The sequence below is a fragment of the Netta rufina genome, assembly GCF_964035555.1.
Source record: "Netta rufina genome assembly, chromosome: 3".
Taxonomy (NCBI): Eukaryota; Metazoa; Chordata; class Aves; order Anseriformes; family Anatidae; genus Netta; species Netta rufina.
The window spans coordinates 106,271,730-106,297,187 of NC_140125.1; the positions used below are offsets into that span (position 1 = coordinate 106,271,730).

Below are 25,458 nucleotides of genomic sequence, written 5' to 3' on the forward strand. Positions count from 1 at the left end.
CCAATCGTAGTTTTTGCCAAGTTAAAATATGTCAGTTAGAACATGTCATTAGGAGAGCTCATGTGCTAGGATGACTTGAGCTGGAGCACAGCTCCTGCCCCACATCAGTGGTTGTTATTACTGGCTGCCAGCAGTTACTACATCGACTTTCAGAGGAATGAGCTAAGTGCAATCCCTTACAGACACCACTGGATCACAAATATCCACATTTTAAGTTATTTCCTTGAAAGGATGGGAACTTTCAGTTCCTTCACTTGGTACTTATAAACAGGCTGATCACATGAGGGTCACTCTACTGCTGACACACGAGACATGGAGAGCAATGTAATGTAATAGTGTCTTTATTAAAAAAAAAAAGCAGCAGTAACTATACCCATGCCCAATCCTGTTTCCTCTTGCAAGGAAATTGCTGTTTCAAATCCAAACAGTGCCAGATGGGAAGTGAAGAAATATCAGATCCAACCTGCTGGAGACAGCACCTTGGTTTTTCACTTTTAGCACCTCATGTCCTAAAATGGGATTAACTTCACTGCTAGTCCTGGGGGGGAAAAAAAAAAAAAAAAAGAGTACCAAAGAGTACCAGCTCCCAGCTCAGCAGCAATTTCTAGTGGATGGTGTCTCCCACTGCAGCAGCAACACAATTTCCATTGTACTAACAATCATATGACGTCTGGCACAAAGAAAGAGAAACCCCCTGAGAAAGAATAGAAAAAGGAAGACTAATGAGCATTTAAACTAAGATTGTCTCTCTAACCAAGCTTGAGGCCAAACTGCCAAGACCTTTCGCAGCGAGGAGGTATGGTTTAGGACTCCCTCATTCTCCAGGCTCTCTTCTGCCATTCATTTTTCAAGAGTCACCCAAAACAGGATAGCTTTTACCACGTGCACCTCTGTCACTCTGTACAAGACTAACACTGTGTGTCAAAAATATTGTTTTATTCTTTACTTGAAACAGAAGCTGACCAGGTTCCACCTCCATGGAAAAGAAAAAAAAAAATCACATTTAAAATTGGTTACACTAACAGCCTTCAGGAACACTCAAACAGCACACCATCAACAAAATAAACCCCAAGATGTTTCAGAGAAAAAAAAAATCCATGTTGTCCTCAAAATATTTGTTACACAGAATACAATCAAGTTTACTGGTTATGACAATTCATAGAATTTCTGCAATGTTTTCTTGAGTTGCGTACAGTTCACTGCTGCAGTGCATCATGTAGCACAGTGTGTCGTGCGCTACTTCTCCATAAAAAGGCCACTGGAATATCCATCTGAATGGGAACCAGGTTGCAAACTGCTGCGCAAACTCTCCCAAGAAAAGAAGTCTCCTGAAGATCTCTCACAGCTCATCTTTATCCCAGTCATCCAGATCCACATCACTGAGATCTATATCATCTTCAACTGGAAGCTGTGAAAATGCAAAAAAGCCAGAATTCTGAGTCAACACACAACACCAAAACATTACTGACTTTGATTCTTTCTTCATCCTCAATATAAAGCTCCCTCCTGTTATTTTTCATTCCTAAGAGCTCAGTGGTATTAAGCAATGGATAACTGATCAAAATTTAGACTAGAAAAAGAACTTTTTCTACTAATTATATATACTCCAGATAAAGTCAAATACAAATAGACCACGTAACAGAACTACTATCACAGTCTATATTTTAATCCCATTACATTGACCAAAGCATGGTAGTAACTCATTTTTACAGCAGCGTTGAACTTTAAACAAGAACACAGTCAGTGTGTGGGGCTAACAAACTTTCCAACATTAAGACTTTGGTATTAAGGTCAGCACATCACATAGCCAAAATCTCCACAATGTTTGGGTCTTGCATGCATACACGCCTTCCTTACTCAGTATGGGCAGTAAAATGTTTCAGTTGCAAGTAACTGAACTTTAAGATTGCATCCTAGTAGCTCAACAGGAGCGCCATGTTCGTGTCAGACAATCAACCTGCTGCCTGTTTTCCCATGATCTAAATCCTGCCACCAGACCACCAAGATCATTCTTATTAAAAAAGAATTTTCACACTACTAGTTCTTACTCTGCCCAGTTGCTTCTGAACCTTGCAAAGCATCAGCACTTTTACAGAGAGAGCTTTTCTTACCTCACCATCTTTGCCATCCCAAGGTTCAACTGTGTAAATTTTAGGGAAAGCTCCGCCACCCACTGGTGCTGTTGAGCCGCGACCAACAGACAGTTCCCTGAGATGAGACAAGTAAAAATTAATTTTAAGAATTTTCTCCAGTCTCCATCCACCTGAACAGTCTGGTTCAACCCTACCTTAGAACAGCTCGAGACCAAGTTTCTTTTAAGCAGACTCTTAAGCCTCTGCTGGCTGCAAGGGCTACAAAACCAGCTCCTGCTGTGAAGCACCCCATCCTGCACTTGCTAGTTTATGCTTGCTTTACAGGCTTAACGTTAAAAAGCTGAAGAACTCATCAATCCTTTTGCATTTTCAGGGACAAATCAGATGTGGCACAGGACCAGAAAGATGACTAGCAATAGACAAAACCTCAGGTACCTCAACAGCACTGATTGAGATTCATTTATATAATTGTGAAATGACACTGCTAGCAATTCCCAAACTAGGAACTTCCCAATTACTAATGATTAACCAGATCTCACCATTTGAATTAAACAGCATTGATTACCACATCCCAATTTACCAGTTTATTAGAGAAACAGAATTTTTCAAGATCGGAGTTCACTTCTGTTTTCAAGCTATTTTCAAAAGTCTTTGCAAAACTACCAATAAATTCTAAACAGCCAACTTCCTAACAGTACCTGTCACACAAATGTAGACTGCTTTAGTAATTGCAATCCCACTGAAATCATTCCCTTTCTCCAGTGAATGCCTTTTATATTTAACTGTGCAAGTCTCACCTCATCCATGACAGCCTGATTTTGGTCCAGAAAGACACAGCACCAGATATCCAAAGATTTGCCTCACTTAAATAAAAGATTTAATACCTGAGAAACTCGTTGATCCCTTGCTCACTGAACGATCCCTTCAGAAGGGCAAATTTCATCTTCCGAGCATTAATAGCTGCCATTGCTGGATACCCAAAGCCACCAATCCCCAAAGAGCTCTCAAGGTCTGGCTGAGCACTTGCTTCTGTCCACAGCCACCTGGAGGAAAACATAAGATAATTCGTAATTAAAAATAAGTATTGCCCTTGTTTTAGAGTCACACACACCCTGCAGAGTTTGCACTGGGTTCTGAACTGTCCTTAACAGTGTAGACCCATCCCTGGTTGTTACTCCAGTCAGCAGGGAGTATTGGGGTCCCAGATTTGAACCACCAAACAGAAGGAAGCCCCTCCTGAACAGCCCAGCCCCAGTCCCAGCTATTTTCTGGTGAATCAGAACAGCCACCTAAGCCATTCCAAGGCAAGAACACCACTACCAGCCTGAACAAACAGCTGCACCTATAATAAGCAATGTTTAAAATGGCTCAAGTCACAGGTCTCAAATATGACAAAGTGCTGCCCAGGTACCACTGTAGATTTCTTGCCAAAGACTGGATAAACAACCATTCACCCAGTATTATTTCCTCACTGGTCAGGACTCAGTTCCCCTAATGCTTGACAAGTCTGCTGAGGATCCTTTGGAACCAGCTTATCTCAGCATTTCTCCTCCAGGCTTTCAAGCCGTTTTGCCCCTTTTTCACAGCAGCCAGTGTCAGAACAACTCTCACTTCCCAGAGAGGTCAACATGCACTCTAGAGAGGAGCAAAAATGCTGAACCTGCTGGCCTGCTCCTTCAGGAACATGAAAACTGTTAGCAATTTATTTATTTTTTTTTGAGAATGCCAGGCACACTGACAGACTTAGCCATCAGCAAGACCCTGAAAGAGTCCAAAATATTGCCCCAAAGTACTGTAACATTCATGATAAGAGTATAACATGCTTAATCTGATTTATTAATGCTTGGATATCTCTTGTAAACGCAGGGCTTGAGAGATGCACAGAGACAAGAAAAATACAGCTGTTTATTCTAGTGACACAAGGCACCTCCAGCCCCAGCACAGTTAGTGAAATACCAGGATAGAGGATCCAGGAACAGCTCTCTGCAGATAAATCACTACCATACAAGATTCTCTCCCATTACCTCTAAATATGCCCACATCTTTTCCAAAAACATGAGGCCACAATGCCACTCACCCCCACATCTTCTTTTTGTATTTTTCAGCCATTTTTAACATGACGTCCAGGTAAGAATTCCTCCCTGAAGCTCCTGTTTGTCAGACAGAATTAAAAATTAAACACACTTCTACGTGCTTTAAGGGACAAGTTCATATAGAAGACTGCTTGCTTGTATGTTTACCTGTGTCAAGAATATGAGGCAGGACAGAAATGATGCACAGCTGATGAGCATCACAGGTAGTCTTCAGAACATCCTCACTAATTATCTAGAAGACAGAGAGACACAAAGTCAACAGAAGACTTTTGATTACCCAGCTGTGTTTGCACTTCCCTCCAGCAACCACCAACTCCATCCTACCCAGTAATAAGCATCTGAAATAACACAAAAGCTTGCAAGCCCCACCTACTTACCTTGGGGGACACCTACCTGTCCCCCAAGGTAAGGCTAATTACAAAGAGTTCACAAAGCTTTCTGTTAAGACTTGGAGCAAATTAAGCAGTATCAAACAAGGCTTGGAGGGAACACAGTAAGATGCCACTTCTAGCTCAAAATTTGTGCCCTTAAACCAGGGCTTGTGTAAAACAAACCGCTGGTCTCACTGCAGGTCACCGCAGACTGCGCACCCAAACATATGCCTGTGCCTGCAGTTCCCATTCACGCTGTTGTTAGCATAAGGAGAGCCAGCAGGGAGCAGCATTTGCTAAACACAAGGAAATTTAGCTGACATTTGATGGAGCAATACCACTTCTGTTTGATCTACCACCTTAAAAAACAAAGGAATCAATACATTTATGTAAATCAGTGGTCACTGAACTTTGACTCCACACTCTATCAGTAAAAAACATGTTTTCAGCACACAGCCCCAATGTACAACTAATATACACCTGCTATTGTACGAATACCCTATGCATATAATAAAGTACACACAGAACAGAGATTAAAAAAGGATAAGGGTGAAGTAAGCACTATTTAAGAATATGTATTTTTATTTATTTCATTAATTGTACAACAGTTTTTCTTCCCTTACCTCAATGTCTTAGCACATGCACCACTCTGGAGACAACTGCTCTCGATCACCATTTCCATTCTACCCCCATCAAGGCAAAACCAGAAATCACCACTCTGAGCATAGAATCCTTTGGACCACAAGTTGGGTCAATTTTCATGCAATTCATAAAAGAGAGCATACAGATGCTAAAACCCTACCATCTTGTTCTTCACTCAGCTTTTCCTTCATTCCCCTAGAGGGTTCAGGCATAACGGTACCAGCGCTGTCAGTGCCTTCACTGTACCAATTCTGAGTCTTTTAGTGAACAGCGGATTCACAGTGAATTCACAGAATTAAAGAACCGAAAGCAAAGTGGTCAGAATTGTTATCCTTCACTATTTCTGTCTCAAAAATGGTACAGAAGCAGCATCCTGTTTTATTGACAGTCAACATAGTCCTCTGAAAACGCTACAAAGGTTATAATGGAAAAAGCAATTTGAAAAAAAAATGTAGAGGTACCTCCAAGAGCTCAGGTGGTGGTGCATTATCAGAAAACAGATCCAGAGCACGAGCAACAATATCAGATCTGGTTCTCCCACCATCATAATCAACAGGGTCTTCTCCTTTCTGGAAGATTTTAATTGTGGGAAATCCACGAATCTGCAAGGGAAGTTTAAGTCACCAACTCAGTAAATCTGGTCATCTGTGGTGGAAGGCATCGGCTACCCTGATGTATCCCAGATTAAGAAGAGATTTAACTTGTAGATGAATCAATTCTTGCAACATGTTACAACTGAACTTTAACAATTCTGTAGCTTCCTACTTATGCAACAACTCAAAATAGTACCTACATGCTGAAATACCATTTCAAGTTTTAGGACTGACAAAGCAGCAAGGCTTTCCATCTCCCTTCAGAGATACCAAGCACTGCACGTTAATTACAGAAGGACTACCATAACCCTAGTCATTAGTTTCTCACACTTAAGTCTCTGGCAAAACAGCACTGTGCCTACATGGAAAAATCAAAAACATGAAAAAAAAAAAAAAAGAAAGACCTTAGGCTCCCTCCTGCTACGCTTCAAATACAATTTGTTCAGTGCTCTTGCTTATTGCCAGCCACATACGCTTACTGGGAACCTAAGCAGCACACTGTAAGTTCCCTCACACCATATTAAAAATCAAGACTACCAGTTTGTTTGGGCCCACGGCAAACTGATCTGGGTGCCACTGGTGAAGTGATCCCTGGTAAGTGGCTCAAAGCCACCTGTGTGTGTTCTGGAGACACCCAGACAACATACAGGTGTGAAAGGAGAGACCTCTCACTACAGTGATAAGGCTATTCGGGATGCTATGGAAGTGAACAGCCTTCTTCATCAGCAACCAACAGGTTTCTTCCTTCCCTCTTATCCCTTTTATATAGTTACTGATGTTCAGGAATGAATTCATTGTGTAAAAATCGTATGTGCCAACATTTTTAGAACAAAACATCTTATGTGGTGCCAGGCTGCAATCAGTTCAGTAAGACCGAAGGGAAATCTGACTTACTAGGGACGGAAAGGAAATGATAACCACTGCCCGGCACACTCACCCCATACCGGCTCGCCAGCATCTGATTGACTGTTGCGTCTACCGCAGCCAACTTTACTTTCCCCTTGGTTTGTTCTTTCACCTCAGTGGCAGCAGCTGCCCATTCTGGCTCCAGACTGAAAAACAACAGATTATCAGTGCTCAAAGTCCTCTCAGGGCTAGAGAAAGCATACCACATTCCAAAATTACGGAGCATACATCACACAGAAGGAAAATAAAAACCTGCAGGATACATCACACAGAGGGAAAATAAAAACCTGCAGGATAAGACAGCCAGCTGGATTATTAAAAGTTAGACTCAAATCCTGCATCTGAAGGAGCGAAGAGGTTAATAAAACTTCTGGATCTCCTTCCCACTGGTAACTGGGAGTTTACTGCTAAGGGAGAGAGCAGCCAGAACAGCATCAAAGGTGCTCTATGCTGGAGAAGCCCACACATTTTTGATGAAAAAACCTTATAGGTATATCAGAAGTGTGTTTTTCTAAAGTCCCTTTCAGGGACCTAAGGGTATTGCACATAAATGAGCACTAATGGGAACCAAACTGTCAAAACAAACAAACAAACAAACTCATTTACTTTTTGCAGTGCCCACACCATGGGGCATAAAACTCCACCATCCACACATCGTCGCTGTTTATGACGTTCTTATCAAAGCTGTCGTCAGTCAGCTCAATCACGTCCTTCTTGTCTCCACCTCCGCTCTCTCTGCTCTGTGAGAAACAAACAGACCCTCACATAAGCAGCAGACAAAATGGGTTTCCCACACAAGTTCTCCCACCTCATGCTGCACCAAGCGCTCTTTATTTGAGTTCGATACAAACCAGGCAGCGTTAGGTCATATAACTTTCCCATTTTAGAACTGACAACAAATATACGCAGCCTATTCCCATGGCACTTTGAAGAAACAGCAAGAAAATCTTCTATTAAAAACAGCTTTTGGGTCAAACTGACTAACAGGAACATGTGGGAATGCTTCCCAAGTTCTTCACGCCCAGATCAGTCCAGGAATGAAGGGCTCTCCTCCACAACCCACCTGGGCCACCTCTGTGCCCTGCTTCTGTACAGAAGATGCCAGTGGGACACACACCCCACGGTGCAGCCCACCCAAACCTTGTATCTGGACAACCTGAGGATGTCAAGAGACTTACTCGATGATTTAGAAATTGTAGGATGAGTGAGAAGTGTTTCAATTTACCTTCAGGGAGAAATCCAGCAAGACAACTACAGCAGAACGTTACCAAATTTAAGAACAAGGAAAAAAAAAAACACTAGCTTAGACTTGGACCAGGCAAGGGTGGCCCCAGTGCCAAGCAGGCTCCAACACCACCTTAATCCCTCGTTAAGGTAACAGCAAATCCTCCTGGAAGGCATTTCCAAGCATACCAAGGACACAAAAAGGTCACTCACTAGTAGTCAGGTTTACTATAGAAAAGCCACACTGCCCAACCTGACAGCTTCCTCTGAGGGCTGCCCAGTTTGGTGGATAAGGACACAGCAGTGGATGGTCCCTGTCTTCACCTCCTAAGGCTTCTGACACAGTTTCCACTAATATCCTCCTTCAGGAACTCATAAAAGTGTCGGTTTGATAAGGAGACAGTGAGCTGCACTGCAAACAGGCTGAACTGCTGCAGTCTGTCCAAGAAATCCATTTATAAGCATGAAAAAATGTTTCTACTGCGTGGGTGGTCAAACACTGGCACAGGTTGCCCGGGGAGTGCAGTCTCTGTGGAGCCCCTGTCCTTGGAAATACTCAAAACAGGGGGCACAACCCCAGCCTCCTGCCCTGGACAGCCTCCAGCTCAAAGCACAACCACATTTCCCCAAGTACCTGTCTCCCAGAACTATATCCTCCACTTCTGCCGCTGAGACGGTCTTTCACCAGGGACCGAAGAGCACTTAGGGCAGCATCAACGATGGCATCGCTTGTCCTGCCACCTGCGACACGGCAAAACGAACGATTAGAACACCAAAAAGCCAGTCTAAAGCCAGCCACTGACTAAATTACAAATTTAAGGAACACATTCTTTCCCTAGGGGTTCTTTAGGACAAGCCGGACTGGGCTGTGAGCGATACAACACCAGCGGTGGAATGTTATTGACTCAAAACACAAGGATTCACTCTCTCTCTGCTTTTCAAACATCCTCCTTATCTGATGGAGGGGGTGACTGGGGTGAGTTCCACCGAACAGCAGGGAAGGAGAAATTTTTCGGAGCTGCCCATCAAGCTCCACCAACTAAGAACTGCTGATGGGACATGCAGCCTGAACTAAAATATGCACAACTCAGCCAGCAAATCCCACCCACCTGTCTCTCCCCGTTACTAAAAGCACTAGACAGGGAGGAACTGCAACACAAGACGGCACTAGCAGCTAGCACAATTACTGCATTCAGGGATGCTCTTAGCTGCGCAGCACACAAAACAGGATCACATTTACCCTGATAATCTTCTGCTTTGTTTTTGTTGGCTCCAAATATCTTGATAGTTGGAAACCCTCTGACGCCGTACTGTCCACCCAAGGACTGATGCTTATCTGCATCTACTGCACCTACTTTCACTACGCCCTGTGGAAGTAAAAACAAAAATTAAGGCAAGCTTTCAACAGTCATTTAACACATTTTATACTCTGCATATGCTGAAGACAGTTATTAGGAAGCTAAGAGAAGAGTCACTGAAAGCTGCTGTAACCCAAAAAGCATTAAACTAGGGAACACCTCTGATGCTCATTTCTTTCTTCATCCGAAGTTTTAAAGTTTTTTTCCCCCCCTTAAAAAAAAGGAATATGTATTTTATATAGGAAAGAGCTCAGCACATCACTGAATGACTGATTTCTGTAATGAAAGAAAAACTCATCACCAACAGCTTACAAAGCTGTGTTCAAATACTCAGTTCACCCTGTTCCTGTATTTCAGTAGCAGGGGACAGGACAGCAAGGAAGAAAAGATGAACGTGCTATTTTGGGAGATGGCTGGATTCTACAGTCCTGTGGTGCTGTTAGAAGCAGACCTGGAAAACAGTAATGGAAACTTGCTGGGACAAAATTGACTTGCTTCCTTCTACAATTGAATGGCTTTTTAGAAAAAGTGAACTTTTAAGTGCCTGTGTGCCACCTTTTATGGGCCACTTCCACAGCAGGACAAGTGTAATTGAAGGGCTACGATTCAGGGTATTTCCATTCTGCCACCACGTTTCCAAGCAAGATGAAAAACAGACAGATTCTCCTTAGTCCTCTGCTGCAAGTGCATTTGTGAAAAGTTAAACTTACTTTTAATGCTGTTGCGGCTTTCTTCCACTCAGGGGTTAGTCTTTGACAGTGACCACACCTTTTAGAAGGAAAAAAAAAAAATAATATTCATTCAGATTGCAGAACTATTTGATGAAGCAGAAAGCAGCCTTGTTGGGTTTGCAAAACAAAAGATTTCTACCCGTGAAGAGGTGAAGGGGCTATGACACATCACATAATTGATCAGACAACTTTAAAAAAGCCAAAACCCTCCATATATATATATTATACAGATACATGTACATACATACACACACTGCTCTTACAAGCTACCTGGCTTTCCAAATATATGTAAATGTGAGCACCAAAATCCAGATTTACACACAGTCCCATCTGATTACATCTGATGTAATTCTCACCATGGGGCGTAGAACTCGACGAGCCACAGGCTGTCACTCTGAATGACCTCCTTGTTGAAGTTGGTTGGTGTTAGCTCTATCACATCATCGCTGGCCGAGTACAGACCGTTAACTGCCAGGAACAACGTGCAGCTCACTGTGCCTAGAACGAAAAGCAAAGCAATCAGCATTCCCACAGACCATTTATGGCACTCCTGTTTCCATGGCTAAATCATTTCCCCTCCCCTAAGCAAGCTTTCACGTCAGCAGAAAAAAAAAAAGGGGGGGTGGTGAGGAACTCCGGCCTCACCAGACGAAAGAGAAATAAAGGCAACATATGCAGTCTCCCTCCCCAGTTAAATCACAGTTTAAGAGGATCATGTAATATATTCTCTGTGCCTACAGCACGGGGGACTCCTGCTAAGCTGAGGATCTCCAGAGAACATTCAGTCAAAGCTGCAACCCTAACTTCTGCTGGTACCAGACAGGCAGGACTTCCATATGGACCCCCAAGATCAGCTACAATTCCTTCTCAGTTTTCTCATAGGACCTCCTAAGCCAACTACCCGCACCTCTGTTAAAACATTTCTTACTTCTGGTCACTTCTGTATCTTATTATTACTTGAGGCTTTCCAAGTAAAACCTCACAATCCTTCCTTCTACCTTGTCTGAGGATTAAGACCTGACTTTATGAGAGACAAGCATCTTTGTAAAAAAAGTCCATAAAGCAGAAGATTTTCTTAACCCACCGAAGTCTCAGGGGAGTAAAAGCTCAGACACTGAAGTCGGAACTAATGAAAAAATAGTTAGCTTTTTTTGCAAGTGGTTAATAACTCGCATGGCAAGCTGCACCTTGTCTCTCTTCGAAACTGAAGATATGGCTCAGTGATGCAAACCTCTGCAGCACACGGCACACAGACTGCACAGCATCACCTACGCTTTAACAGTCCTGCTCGAAAAAAGGCAGTTTCATTATGTGTAGTCTGCAGATGAGAGAAGCAGAAAGAAAAAAACATCTTTCAGATTGCTCAGCCAGAGGTCAGGGCTGAATCACCCCACAGCAAGCCAGCACCTCACCCAGCGCTCCACGCCCCCTCCTAACAGGCTCTTCTAGCCCTCTTTTAGGGCAATCCCAGCTGGTTTCCACCACCGGATTTCCCTGTTATATGGGCTCTGTCCCTTCAGTTTGCCCACACACAAGCAGCACTTCATCAGCACAGATCAAGCAGCTTCTAAGGCGACATGTGGCTGTCACAGCATGTTACGGTGCCCTACAGTAACAACTGCCGCCTGGGCAGAGTAAGAGCACAAGGATGCAGAACGGTACTTGAATGCCAAAGCCATTCCCGACAGAAACTCTTCCCGCAATGGAAAGAGATTATTAAAATTAACCCAGTGTATTTTATCATCACCCAAGAGAACTATGGCAAAATACATTCAGAAACCAGAGCTCACCCAGCCATTTCTGTCAGCTCCCAGACACTTCAAATAGACAAATTCTGCCTCATGCAAAAAATATGCCAAAGAGAGCTTACACAAGGTAGCACGTGGTAAAATCTACCTAGGCACATACCACTGCGTTTTGATTTTTATTTTAACTCTGACTCATAAGCCAGCAGTATAGTTTTCCTTCCTATTGTGAAATATGCATGGTTTAATTCATTTTTAGAAAGTAAAAAGATTATTTTCCTACAATCCTTTAAGCCAGGAAAATGCGAACCTGGGATTGCCTGATTCTTAGGGGTAGAACCAACCTCAGATAATCTAATTTCAAAAGTTGTTCTCCAATGTAAACAAACTACACAGCCAGGAGCATTGTGAAACCAACCAAGGTGGCTCCACAATGCTATTACTCGTTCCCATCAAAAAGCCAAGCTCCAAGCCTGAGGAGCTGGGCAGGAAAGCTTTTGCTGAAGCTCGTCTTCGTGAACTCCCTCCTTAGGGACCTCCTGAGGCCCAAACTCACCCTGATAGAGCGAGAGCCTCCCCTCAGCGGCTGGGCATTACCTGCACCTTCAGCTCTTGTACACAGGGCTGCAATGGGGAGCGCTGAGCGGATTTAGGGATTTATTCAGCCCAGCAACAGGGGGAGCGGGAGAGGAAGCGCAGCTCCCCTGCGCCTCCTCCTTTTGGCTTCCATTAATTTCTTTCCTACAGTCTTTAAGCCCAACTCAGGGCAACCAGACAAGGTAGAGACAAAGAAATATCCCAGAACAAGAAAACACAAACAGAAAAAAAACAAGTTACTAGAGACGAGAGTAGCTTTTAGAAGTAGAATAACATAATTCAAGCATTTCTTTCCTGCTGCCTGGGCTCCTATCACACCCCCAACCCCTCCCCGGACCCCCCCCACCACCTGGAGCCCCCGTAATGGCGGCCGGAGCCCCCCTCAGACCGCCCGGGGACCCCGAAATGGCGGCAGGGGGCTCCCCGAAATGGCGGCGGGGGGCGCGCAAAATGGCGGCCCCCCCGCTCCCCTCAGCGCCTTCCCGCCCTTCCCCGGCGCGCGGCTCCTACCCCACCAGAGGCGGCCCGCGGCGCGCGCCCCCATGGCTGCCCCCTGCTCCCTCCGCCGCCGCCGCTCCTCAGGGCAAGCCCCGCCCACCCCCCCACCGCCTGTCCCCGCCGTGGCCGCCGCTGATTGGCGGAGCGGGCGCGGGCGCACTCGGTGCAGCCAATAGGGGGAGGCCGCGTCGGGAGGAGCTGGGGTGAGGGAGGCTGGGCGGGGCGGGGCGGAGGCCGAGGGGAGATGTCCTCCCCGCCCGCCCCCGGAGCCGGCCCCGTGGTGGGGCTGCCTCCGCCCTGCAGAGCGGGGAGAGGGGGCGTGGGGCTCGGTGTAGGCCGGGACTAGAGGCTAAAGCAGCCCGTTTGTCCCGTTTGTAGAGCCTCGCCGTGAGGCGAAATCTCACGGAATGTTGAGCCCAAGTGGCTTTATTGTGAAAAGCAGACTCAACAAAACGTTCTCTGCAAGCCACAAGCTTGTGTGTAAAAGTTCAAATAAAAGTAGAAAGTCACACAATCATGCAGAATTGTAGGTGTTGGAAGGGACCTCCGGAGACCATCGGGTCCAACCCCCCTGCCAAAGCAGGTTCCCTAGAGCAGGCTGTCCAGGCAGGCATCCAGACGGGCCTTGAATATCTCCAGAGAAGGAGACCCCACAGCCTCCCTGGGCAGCCTGTTCCAGTGCTCCGTCACCCTCACCGTGAAGAAGTTCTTCCGCATGTTGGTGCGGAACTGCCTGGGCTCCATTTTGTGGCCATTGCCCCTTGTCCTGTCCCCACAAACCACTGAGAAGAGGTTGGCCAAGCCCCTCTGTCTCCCACACCTCAGGTATTTATACACATTGAGGAGATCCCCTCTCAGTCTTCACAGAATCACAGAATTTATAGGTTAGAAGAGACCTCAAGATCATCCAACCTCTGACCTAACACTAGCAGTCCCCAATTAACCATATCCCTAAGCTCTACATCTAAACGTCTTTTAAAGACTTCCAGGGATGGTGACTCCACCACTTCCCTGGGCAGCCTGTTCCAATGCCTCACAACCCTTTCGGTAAAGAAGTTCTTCCTAACATTCAACCTAAAACTCCCCTGGCACAATGTAAGCCCATTCCCCTTGTCCTGTCACCAGGCACGTGGGAGAACAGACCAACCCCCACCTTGCTACAGCCTCCTTTAAGGTACCTGTAGAGAGCGATAAGGTCGCCCTTGAGCCTCCTTTTCTCCAGGCTGAACAAGCCCAGCTCCCTCAGCCGCTCCTCATAGGACTTGTTCTCCAGGCCCCTCACCAGCTTCGTCGCCCTTCTCTGCACCCGCTCAAGCACCTCCATGTCCTTCTTGTAGCGAGGGGCCCAAAACTGAACACAGTACTCGAGGTGCGGCCTCACCAGAGCCGAGTACAGGGGGACGATCACCTCCCTAGCCCTGCTCGTCACACTGTTCCTGATACAAGCCAGGATGCTGTTGGCCTTCTTGGCCACCTGAGCACACTGCTGGCTCATATTCAGCCGACTATCCACCATCACTCCCAGGTCCTTCTCTGCCTGGCAGCTCTCCAACCATTCCTCTCCCAGCCTGTAGCTCTGCTTGGGGTTATTGCGCCCCAGGTGCAGGACCTGGCATTTGGCCTTGTTGAACTTCATGCAGTTGACCTCAGCCCATCGGTGCAGCCTATCCAGATCCTCCTGCAGAGCTTTCCTACCCTCAAGCAGATCGACACACGCACCTAACTTGGTGTCATCTGCAAACTTACTGAGGGTGCACTCGATGCCCTCGTCCAGATCATCGATGAAGATATTAAAGAGGACCGGCCCCAGCACCGAGCCCTGGGGGACGCCACTAGTGACTGGCCTCCAACTGGACTTGGCTCCATTCACCACGACTCTTTGGGCCCGGCTATCCAGCCAGTTTCTAACCCAACGAAGCGTGCGCCAGTCCAAGCAGACCCAGGTCGCTCAGTCTTTCCTCATAGGGAAGATGCTCCAGGCCCCGTATCATCTTTGTGGCCCTCCGCTGGGCTCTTTCCAGGACATCCCTGTCTTTTTTGTACCAGGGAGCCCAGAACTGGGCTCCATCTAACTCTTACCTGCAGGCGATATTCAACACTTAAGTTGTGCCAGGGGAGGTTTAGGTTGGAAATGAGGAGACATTTCTTCTCAGAAAGAGCCGTCAGGCATTGGAAGGAAGGTGGTGGAGTCACCGTCCCTGGGGGGTTCAAGGAAAGGTTGGACGTGGTGCTTAGGGACATGGTTTAGTGGGTGACGTTGGTGGTGGGGGGATGGTTGGACCAGGTGATCTTGGAGGTCTCTTCCAACCTTAATGATTCTAAAGCCGGTGAAAATAAATACCTGATTAATTATATAACAGTAATTCTGTTTATTATAGTAAGTAGATTGATATCATTAATTTGTGATGATGACAAGATTCACAGTGATTAATCTACTGCATATTCAAGTTGCTAAATCTTAGCATAAATCGGGCAGCTTTAAAATTTAAAGTTTCATTCATTAACATACGTGGTTAGCAAGGATCTCACCCTCCAGGAGTAACCTTGAGAGGCATCCCTGCCTGAGGGGAGATCACTGCAGCCCACTGCTTCAGCAAGGAGACTTCAAATTAGGCTTTCTTTCGCTGCCATACTTACAAGGGAAAATGTTTGGCTTGTAGTCAAGCTTACCATATTGCTCTCGACCTCATACAATTCATTATTTCACCATTTAGGATTTCAGTGGTCACTTGCTCTAGGGCTGCGCCCCCCTTTGCTCATGATCATGGCTATGAGCATTCACCAGGTGCTCTGTTATTCATGAGCTGTCCAGGTTAAGGAATGGTCACATCGAGGCCTACTGTGGTTCATAACCTAAGCAGGACTTATGTCAAGTGCAGTCATTGAGCGTATCCATCACAATCTGCTGTAGGCCAACAGAAAGAAAAGCAGGGAAGGGGAAGGCTGGTTCCTGCTGACATGAGCACTGTTTTAGTCTTCATAGCCTGTCTGCATCCAACAGAGACATGAAAAATTTAAGTCCAGCAGCACGATATTGATATAGCTAGTTTGTATGAAAAATCAGCATCCCGGTTCAGAAGCTCTGGAAACAACTGACTGAAAAAGCTGAATGTTTTTTCCCTAATGATTGCACACCGCAGGAGGGTATGTAGCCCGAGGCAATGTTGTTGGTGGGCATAGATCCAGATGAAGGCTTCTGCAGAGCTAAGATTCAGCCATTAAGTGAGCTGTGGATTTCTAGTGTAGTAGCAGCTAAACTTAACGTGCCATTGAAATAGTAAGTATCAGAAGTTGTATCTGAAGTGGTCTAAATTTTTGCCACATCGGCATGCCTGTCACACAAGTAGCACTTCTCAGTGCTATCAAGTCCTGCTTTTTAAGAGTGTGAAACCTAAGCACAGTGGTGAGAACAGGCAGCCATTATCAACAATCAAATTTTTCATGTATGGAGGAAGACAGATGCATGACATAACAACACTTTTAATCAGAATAGCTGCATAATATTGGCATCTTGACATTTTCAAGCATGTAAGGGCAGCCTGCAGAGCAGGCAGATGCATGTTTGTGATAATTCCTGTTTCTTAAGTTAACACATACCTCACCTTTTACTTTTATTACTCTGAATCTGTGTGAAAAAAACATTCATTTTAGGGCAGTTTTTTATATTGGCACCAAAATGTCTTTTCTTTACATGAGATGCTGGCTAATAAGTGAAAATAGGAGCCTTCTGCAGTCACTTCATTGGTCTGAATGAACAAGAGCTGCTCTGCAGACCATCCATCCTACCGGGGGAGAAGTATTTATTTGAAGTTTTTCTTATATACCACCAGCATGATTAAAAAAGTAAATATGACACCTTGGGGCACTATACTACTAAGCTGTTAGTGTGACATTAGCTCCAGGAAAAAATAAAATAAAAAAAATTAAAGGATAGTTTTATGGCACATAGATACTGTCAGATAAAATTGATCTTGTTTGGCTATAACCAAGGTGTCTTTTGTCTATAAAAGATATAAAAGATCCTGAAGGTACTGTAGTACATTTGGTAGTACATTTGATTTATTTATTTTTAATCAACATTGTGTGACAGTAAGTTGAATGTCTGTATTTCATTTGTTCAACAGTAAGTTGAACGGCCAACATTTCTGTAGTACTAAGAAGCATGTGTTGAAGTATCTATTGAAGTACCTATTGCCAAAAACAAAAAACACCCTTTTAACACATCTATATTTAATCTTTATCATCTATTTAATCTTTACAGACTTGGTAAATTCCTAGTGAATTTCTACAGGAAACAGTACACCAGCAGCTTTTCAACATTTTTATCTGTGTTCTGGAATTACACATAAGGTAGTGCTGAAAATGCCTGCATTAACATAAAAATTAGTAAAGTGGTAAATATTGGTGAAAACAGGACATGGATACAGGCTCTTTGATGAATATGCTGCATTCAGACACAATACATTAAGGGTTTTAGTTTGTGTGAGGCTTTTCTCCCTCAGAGAAGACAGAACACTCTCCAGTACTTGGATGGAGCCTCTGAAAGAGATTTCAGCACTGTTTCTCCATTGCAGCATGAATTTCTACTGTGACAGTGCTGGTAATAAAGCTGATGTGATTCATGGCTACATAAAAAGGGGAATAAAGGAAAGATACTTTGTCTGCAGAGGTTCATGAGGCAAGTTATTGGGCCTATATTTAAAAATATATCCATAATTACAGGGGCAGGGTTAGAAGGGACTTGGCCAGTTTCCTGGGTCAGCACTGTGATACAGCAGCCCCTGTTCCACACCGGAGTCTGTGAGGCCTCATGGATGCATCCAGGGGTGCTGCAGGAGCCAGCAGATACAAAACCTGAAATCAGGTCCCTGAGACATTAAACACAGTATCTGAAGAAACACACACGGCTCCTGACTGGGAGAGCTGGCTGATGTTCTCTGTATGCACACAGGCTGCTGCTGTGTGCCGTGGTATGTGATCTGGGCGTACATCACCCAAATGAACACACTTCCCCCCAAAAAACGACCTAGAGGATGCTTGTATCTGAAGTGCTGAGAAGCTGGGTTACCAGCTCAATTTTAGGCACCTCCCTGCCTCAAAGGTGTTTGAAATTTGTCAAAGTCTCTTCAGCCATCGTCACCATGATCTTAACGTAAAATGTTCTCAGTCTTTCCCAAGGATCAGTATGGTAGAAGTGGGGTGAAGTTAAAAGCCCCGTGATTTTGAGCTGTGGAGAGCTTTTAAAAGTCCTCTGTAAAACCATGAGTTTTTTCCGGTATAAACTAGTAAAAATTGTTGCAGACCTGCCTTTGGCAGGGTTACTGTGCTGTGGTCTGACCACTCTTGGTCATGGTAGAAAACCTGAACTTTACTGACACGGAAAGGCAGATTTAACTAACAGCTCTGCCTTTCTATCTTGGTTTTGGTTTATGCAAAATCTCATCTAGAGGTCACTGAAGCAAATACCCACATAACACAAGCCTGGGTGCTACGTATCAGTGAATCCTTTTTTATCTTTACAAGCTAAGCCCCAGCTGTGTTGCATGGATGTTTTGTCCTCTCTCCGTGCAATGTCCATGTAACACTTGTACAGACCAGATAGCAAGAGGATTAATGATAAAAAAATGTGAGAAATATTCTTGTATCCCATGGATATCTTGTATCCCATGGCAGATGCACAGGGGTATAAAGTGCAGGGATTCTGGCTTTACAAGTTTTGAGTGCCTCCTAACCCCAAATCTGAGACATAGTTGAGGGCTCCTGGAATGCAGTTTGCAGTAAAACAAAGCTCACCCAAAGGAGCATTTTTCATTTGTGCTATTAGCATGCTTTTAATCTTGGTGGCCTTTAATTACTAGACAGAAGCTTTTACTGGAGACAGAAAAAAATGGGGGAAGCCTTAGAGCTAGAAAAAAGAGGTGGGGTAAGGTTGCTCCCTGAAGCACCTGGCTTTGCTTCCAAAGAGGTGAGAAAGCTGCTACTAGGCCTCAGCAGCAACAACGGATGGAGCTTGAGACAAGCTCTTGTCTCCTTAATGAGGCTAATTTTCTGCTTAGGATGAGGCTGAGACAAGGGTTTGGAAGTTGGAAGAAAACCTTTTGCTGGGATAATTTAATACACATAACCAGAACTAACCATGTTTGAAGAAGGAGGGGAAGATGTGGAGGCAGCCAAAATGTTGAGGGGCCTTCACTAACTTTGTATTTGAGGCCTTCACTAACGTCACTAATATTTTTACGTGTACCCCTGCAAATATTCAGAGATTCAGCAGGTCCTAGGATTAGGTACTCAGGACGTGAGCTCACTTTGAGTTGAATATGTGTGTCGTTACAGGACAGGCCCTCTCTCCTCTCCCAGGAGCAAGGCGAAGCCAGGATATCTGCTGGAGCCCAGCACACTTTCTAATTTTTGAACAAGTACTAAACCCTGCACATATCCCAGTAAAAGCCTCATATGAACATCCTTTGGAGAGCCTGCTGCTCCCAGCTCTCCCACCTGCCTGTCCTTGTGAACTGGGGGAAGGCACGCAGAGGGCAATGAGCACACGCAATCCACCCAGAGGTCTTGTTCCTACCTCAGACTCTGGCTGGCCTCGCCTGAATCCACACCAAAAAGGGAGCTGGGAGCAGTATGGGTTGGGCCATCACGTCATGGGAACTTTCCTGAGACATGGAGCGAGCCCTCAAATGTTTCCTTTCCCAGGGTATATCCTGATAACAAAGGGGCTGGATGGCAAAAGACACACACCGCTGTAGGAAGTCACCGAGAATTCAGCTGGGCCATGTGAGAAGCAGGGTGACTGCAGCATCCTTCGGAAGGATTCCCTCTGGCTTTCTCCAGATCCTGGTGTGGTGGGCTGTGCCTGCAGGGGGTGCATCCCAGGAGCTATGAAGCCTCTGCCACCCAGATGTCTGATGACACACCCACCCCTTTAAAATAACAACAAAAAAATGGTTCTTTTGGGAGGTTCTACAAACAGTAAAAATTTGAATGGATTAAAAAAGTGACTGGACAAAGTCATGGAAAGGAAATTCCTTCCCGACTAGCTGGCCATAAACTCTGTCTTGGAAAGTCCCCTAACCACATAATGATGGGGAGTGAGACTATGCTGGGAAAATGGCTCTATTTTTTTGTTTTATTAACTTCTTCCTCAATAGAGAGCTTGATGGCGTTTTGATCTGTTTTCATATTGCTCTTTTTGTGTTCTGAAATGCTTATCTATCTTTCATTAAGAAGTTGATTATTTGGGGAATGGAAGTGGCAAAAGCTCATGCAGGGCTCTAACCACCAAGTGTTCGTAATTTCTTAGCCTGAGGTGCTAATGGGAATCAAAAACTCCTCTGCTAGCTGAACGATGTATAAACTTGCATTTATTTTTGATGAAAAATTGAAATTGCTTTGCTAAAAAACTGCCAATATATTTAAAGTGTTGTAGAGAATGACACCAAAGCGGTGGAGGTTTAGAAAGATGAAGTGGAATTATCCATTTCCTAAATAATGAATAAACACTGAGTAGGTAGACGAACACGGATGCCAAAAAAATGTGTGGTTGTAGTGGGTTTACGTGGCAAGGTTTTGGTAGCAGGGGGCCATAGGGGTGGTTTCTGAGAGAAAGATCTAGAAGCTGCCCCATGTTTGGGAAGGGCCCCATTGTTTTCCAGAGCTGAGCCAATAAGCGATGTTGTTTTGTGCCTCTGTGAGAGCATATTTAAGACAGGGAAAAAAACGCTGTGCCACACAGCAGCCGGGAGAGTGAAGGGAGTGAGAGAACAGCCTTGCAGGTGCCAAGGTCAGTGTAGAGGGAGGGGGAGAGGTGCTCCAGGCGCCGGAGTTCCACGCTGCAGCCCGTGGAGGAGACCACAGTGGAGCAGGTGGCCCTGCACCGACGGAGGCTGCCGCCTGTGGAAGACCCCTGCCAGAGCAGATTCCGGGCCGGACCTGTAGCCCGTGGAGAGGAGACCACGCAGGAGCAGGTGACCCGGCAGGAGCTGCTGCCCGTAGGGGAGCCAGGTTGGAGCAGTTTTCTCCTGAGGGATGGACCCCGTGGTACAGACCCATATCTGGAGCAGTTCTGGAAGAGCTGCTGCCTGTGGGAAGCCCACGCCGGATCAGTTCATCAAGGACTGCATCCCGTGGGTGGGACCCCACAGCACAGGGGATGAGAGTGACCGAGAAGGAGCGGCAGAGAAGAAGTGCTGTAGACTGACCATAACCCCCATTCCCCCGTTCCCCTGCACCGCTCGGGGGGAGGAGGTGGAAGAGGGTGGATGGGGGGGAAGGTGCTTTTGGTTTGCTTTTTCCTTTGTTTTCTCACTTCTCTAGCTTGTTAGTAATGAGCAATAAATCTTACTGTCTTCTTATGCTGAGTCTGTTTTGCCCATTACAATAATTATTGCGTGATTTTCTCGTCCTTATCTCAATCCTTGAGCCCTTTTCACATATTTTCTCTCCATTCCTCTTTGAGGAGGGGGAGTGAGAGAGCAGCTGTGGTGGAGCTCGGCTGCCCACTCGAGCAGAACCACGACAGTGGTACAAATATGCAGGTGATAGATGGCATTTTTTTTTTTTTTGGTGGAGTATGGACGAGTGTATGGACGCAGAAGGAGAGGTGGAGAGAGACTAAATATGAACAGCTTATGGCCGGGTGCCAGCCATACAACTAATACCCACCAGATGCCACTGTGCCATCTCTCGATCTGTGTGTATGCCTGTACCTCCTTGACAGACTGGAGTGGAAAATGTCCCTTTTGGTGGCACCTTTCAGTGCTAACAAGACCATTGTACAATAGAAAGCGACAGTGCCCACTGCTAAGACCTTTGTAAGGATTTCATACAAGCTCCTTGCGCTCAGCCTGCGCTGCCTCATGCCCATGTCTGTGAGCCTGGGGCACCCCTGGGATCCCCCTGAAGGCAGAAAGGCACAAGAGCTCTGTAATGCACCTAAATGTTAATAAAATAATTATGGATAGCAACTTTGTTGAAATGAATTGTCACCTATATAAACTCTTCTACCCTGCCTCAGCTGCATGGGGCTGACTCTTTCTCTCAACACCCAAGGTTAGGCTGACCATTGGCCAAAGAACACAAATCTGTGTTGAAATTGGTGCTTCTAATTCATTTTAGCTGGTGAATCTCTGTCAATAAAATGTGAGAGTAGACTTGAGTGGATGTGCCTGCTTGTTGAGTTTCAGAGAATTTGCAAAACTTAACAAAGTTGAAAAAAAAAGCAATAAACCAACAGACCACAATAGTGTAGGTCACTCATTGTTACTCATTGTGCAGCTAATACTAAAATGAGAATAAGTAAATGTTATATGTTGGAAAATAGAAGAAAGTAAAGTTATTTATCTCATAAAGTATCTTGTGACTTTCTCCTATGCTTGTAGGATTGCTCATAGCCTCATTTGCTTCATGTCTGCATGAGTGCTATGTAAAGCATTTAAGATAAATTAAAAACCATAAACATGTACAGACACACACATATATAATCTTCATACACACAGTAAGAAGTTGTGACATATTTTAGCTTGTTACTTGTTACGTGTTATATGGTACCTCCTTGTTACATTGCCTCTGCTGCGTTGCACCACCTCTCAATTTCAGGAGTTTAAGAGAATAACAAAAAAGATTGTATTAGTGTTAAAAAAGTTATAGTGGGGATCCACCCTGGTATTGATAGGTAAGGTCTGATCTTCAATTCAGGAATGCTTTTTATTATTATTATTATTATTATTATTATTATTATTATTATTATTATTATCTGCAAGACTAAATATTGCCTTCTTTTATGTATTTAAACCTGGGAAAATTGAGGGGTTTCTGTCAATTGGATTAAGGTCTTGCACTCAGTTGTGACTTAGGAGAGCAAGTATGCCTCACTGCATAACTTGCTGCAAAGATGGCTTGTTTTGTACCTCTCCTGGCAGTGAAAAAGGGCAGTGGTCTGGGAGCACTGGTGATGAAACATGGCGTCACTTGTGTGCCCTGATGGGGACTGCCTAGCTGTGATTTGGGTTTCCCTTTCAGAGAGGTGCTGTAAGGAGTTTAGCCTACCTGACTTTCTGTCTTCATGTCCTACCTGTGTGAAGTTCATCTTTGCGTGCCACTCCAGCTCAGTGTGTGCATGGTATTCATGGACAGATTGATTTTCTTTTCAATGCACTGTTATTACTGACTCCTTATATCAGCGCTCAGACAGCTCGGTGCCTTTGCTGGTGTCTGAATGTCACAGGACCGTGCATGAAAGTTGGTGACCTGAAACAAAGTGGTGTTAGCGGGTTGGAGAGGCAGTTAAAAGGCAAGGTGAGAGGCAGATCAGCCTTCAGCAGCCAGGCAGTGTGGATTTATCACCTTGCTGTCGTTATTTCAAGTCAGGTGTCCTTGCTCCACATTCAGATGCTCTGAATAACAAGGCAGCAGCAGTGCCCAGCACTAAGAATAGCAGTCTTTGGGTCCTTGGAAAGCAGGAGGCTTTTAAAGGCAAGATGTATTTAGCTTCCATTGAATTGGTTGATTGTGTGTTATCAAATATCTTTCCAATATCTTCCCAGCAGCCAGTCTGCAACTGAAATAGGTTTAGAAATCTCTTCAAGAATCAGGCAATAAATAAGTACACTGATCAGTGTAAGGAAATAACAATTTCTTCGGGCCTCAAAGCAGATAAAGTAATAGCATTTCTAGCATTAGAACTATATTTTACTTGAATGAGTAGGTCACATACTGCAATCCCTGTCTTTATTATACCACCCATCATTATAAAAAGACATAAATGCAGATCTTTGGCTAAGTGTACAAACAAATAGGTGCAACACACTGTAAAACAACTGTGTTTGGTACTGTGGCAAACGCATTACAGATACTGAATTTCTCAGGAAAGATGCTACCATGAAACAGCAACCAGCTTCACCTGAACTCTTCCAGTGCAAAAAGACCCATGAGAGGGCAGAAAGAGAACCCAGAGCCATGATGAAAGCTTCAGGGTCTTGGGTCTTGCAGCTGCCCAGGCTGCTGGGTTGGTTCATTTGCCTTGTGCGTTCTGCAGTTTCTCATTTGAGTGACAAACAAGTTACAAGCAAAAAATCAAAGCATCTTATCTCCAGACACCAGCTGGTACTCTGTCTGGACTAAACTGATGGCATTTAGGAGTACGGAGAAGAACTGTGTGAAATCTGTATTAAGCATCTTGACAAGGAACGTGTTTTCCTTGTGCTGGTGGTTGGATCCTGCTGGCTCCTAGCCCTTGCTCTGCCACAGATTTGCTGTGCCTGAGTTTGCAAGTCTGCATGCAGAGCAACTTACCTTTTCCTCTGACTCGGCCTCCCATTGTCACTAATTAAAATATGGAGAAAGCTAATTATTGTTACTGTGCAGAGGAGCAAGCTGAGGAAAGGGCATTGCAGGCAGATAAGATCTGTCGCGTGTTTTTATTTTTTGGCAGAGAAAGGTCTGGAGAACTCTCTCTTTTCCCCCTTTTCTCCTTTCCTGGGGGTGGTGGTGGTTGTGATGGTGACTTAGGTCAAGACCAGAGGAGTCCTGGGGTCTGTTTTCCTAAGTGACCTGTTTGTGTGCTACCAGAAGATGCATTGCTTCCCAGTAAATAAAAAAAAAATAAAATAAAATAAAATAAAATAAAATAAAATAAAATAAAATAAAATAAAATAAAATAAAATAAAATAAAATAAAATAAAATAAAATAAAATAAATAAATGAAATTCTCTATCCTGCTCCACCTGAGTAGGGGAAGTTTCATTCAGATACACGCAGCCGAAGGGTTGTATCTGGGCAAAGGGAGGGAGGGAAGGAAAGGATGGACTAATGACTCCCCCCTGCTACTTTTTAGAGAGATTCTCTGGGAGAGAATGATTTTTCTGGGACAAGATTTATCCTTTTCTCACCCCCTGCTGCCGCAGGATTGCTCCTTGCAGTGACTGGGAGTAGCTGGCAGATGGTGCTGTTTGCTTTGCTTTGAGCTTGCCTCTGTAGAGCTGGGGCTCTGCCCAGACAGCCTTGTTCGTGCACGGAAGGTGTGCTGGGGAGCCGAGATCAAGGGAGGAGGAGAAGACTGAAAAGGGGTGAAGGGGAGTGAATCCTACAGCCCTTAACTTCTTGATCAAAGACACCAGAAGTAGAACTGAGTTACCGTGCTAACATAAGTTGCACAGGGTTTGCTAACGTTCAACTGAGGCAAGATCAGACCTAGTGAGTCGTATTTTTTACTGGGTAGTCTTAAGTTGATATAGACACCAACCTGAGGGCAAGAAGGTTTCCTTCTGCTAGTCTAGACTAACCTGGGTTAAAACAAAGTTCCTCGAGCTTCTGCAAATAAATTCCTGTCAGAACCAGTCCATATCTTTTAGACAAGCAGACAACCACAGGTTAAAAATGAGCAAAGGTCAAGAGTTAAATGCTATTATTTCGTCCCAGCTGAGCAAATGACAATTTCATGCACTGAATTTTACAGTGCTCCTGTGGAAGAAAAAGATCCCACTGCCTCATATTGCATCATATCACTGTAGGAAACGACGCTGCTACACTGTAGGAACACTACTGTAAATATGGAGGGAAAGGTTTTCTATATTTACAACAATATTTACAAAATAAAACAATT

General features: G+C 44.8%; 1 protein-coding gene across 1 annotated transcript; it reads right to left on the bottom strand.

The window, feature by feature from the left end:
• Positions 1–915: 915 nt before the first annotated feature.
• Positions 916–12,937, bottom strand: PDIA6 (protein disulfide isomerase family A member 6). The gene is made up of 13 exons (XM_084283715.1): positions 12,864–12,937; positions 10,368–10,509; positions 9,991–10,048; positions 9,163–9,289; positions 8,557–8,663; positions 7,305–7,438; positions 6,730–6,844; positions 5,661–5,801; positions 4,334–4,418; positions 4,171–4,243; positions 2,978–3,136; positions 2,112–2,208; positions 916–1,408 (listed from the first exon to the last, which is right to left on the bottom strand). The coding sequence occupies exons 1-13, from the start codon at positions 12,895–12,897 to the stop codon at positions 1,340–1,342; spliced, it is 1,341 nt and encodes a 446-aa protein (XP_084139841.1). The 5' UTR covers positions 12,898–12,937; the 3' UTR covers positions 916–1,339.
• Positions 12,938–25,458: the final 12,521 nt, after the last annotated feature.

Excerpts from the sequence above, each read along its gene's own strand:
- PDIA6 (XM_084283715.1), bottom strand. The coding sequence starts at position 12,897 with ATGGGGGCGCGCGCCGCGGGCCGCCTCTGGTGGG. Across the intron at positions 8,664-9,162 it reads CAAAGCAGAAGATTATCAGG|GTGGCAGGACAAGCGATGCC; the intron begins GTAAATGTGATC and ends GCCGTGTCGCAG. Across the intron at positions 2,209-2,977 it reads GGGATCAACGAGTTTCTCAG|GGAACTGTCTGTTGGTCGCG; the intron begins GTATTAAATCTT and ends GTCTCATCTCAG.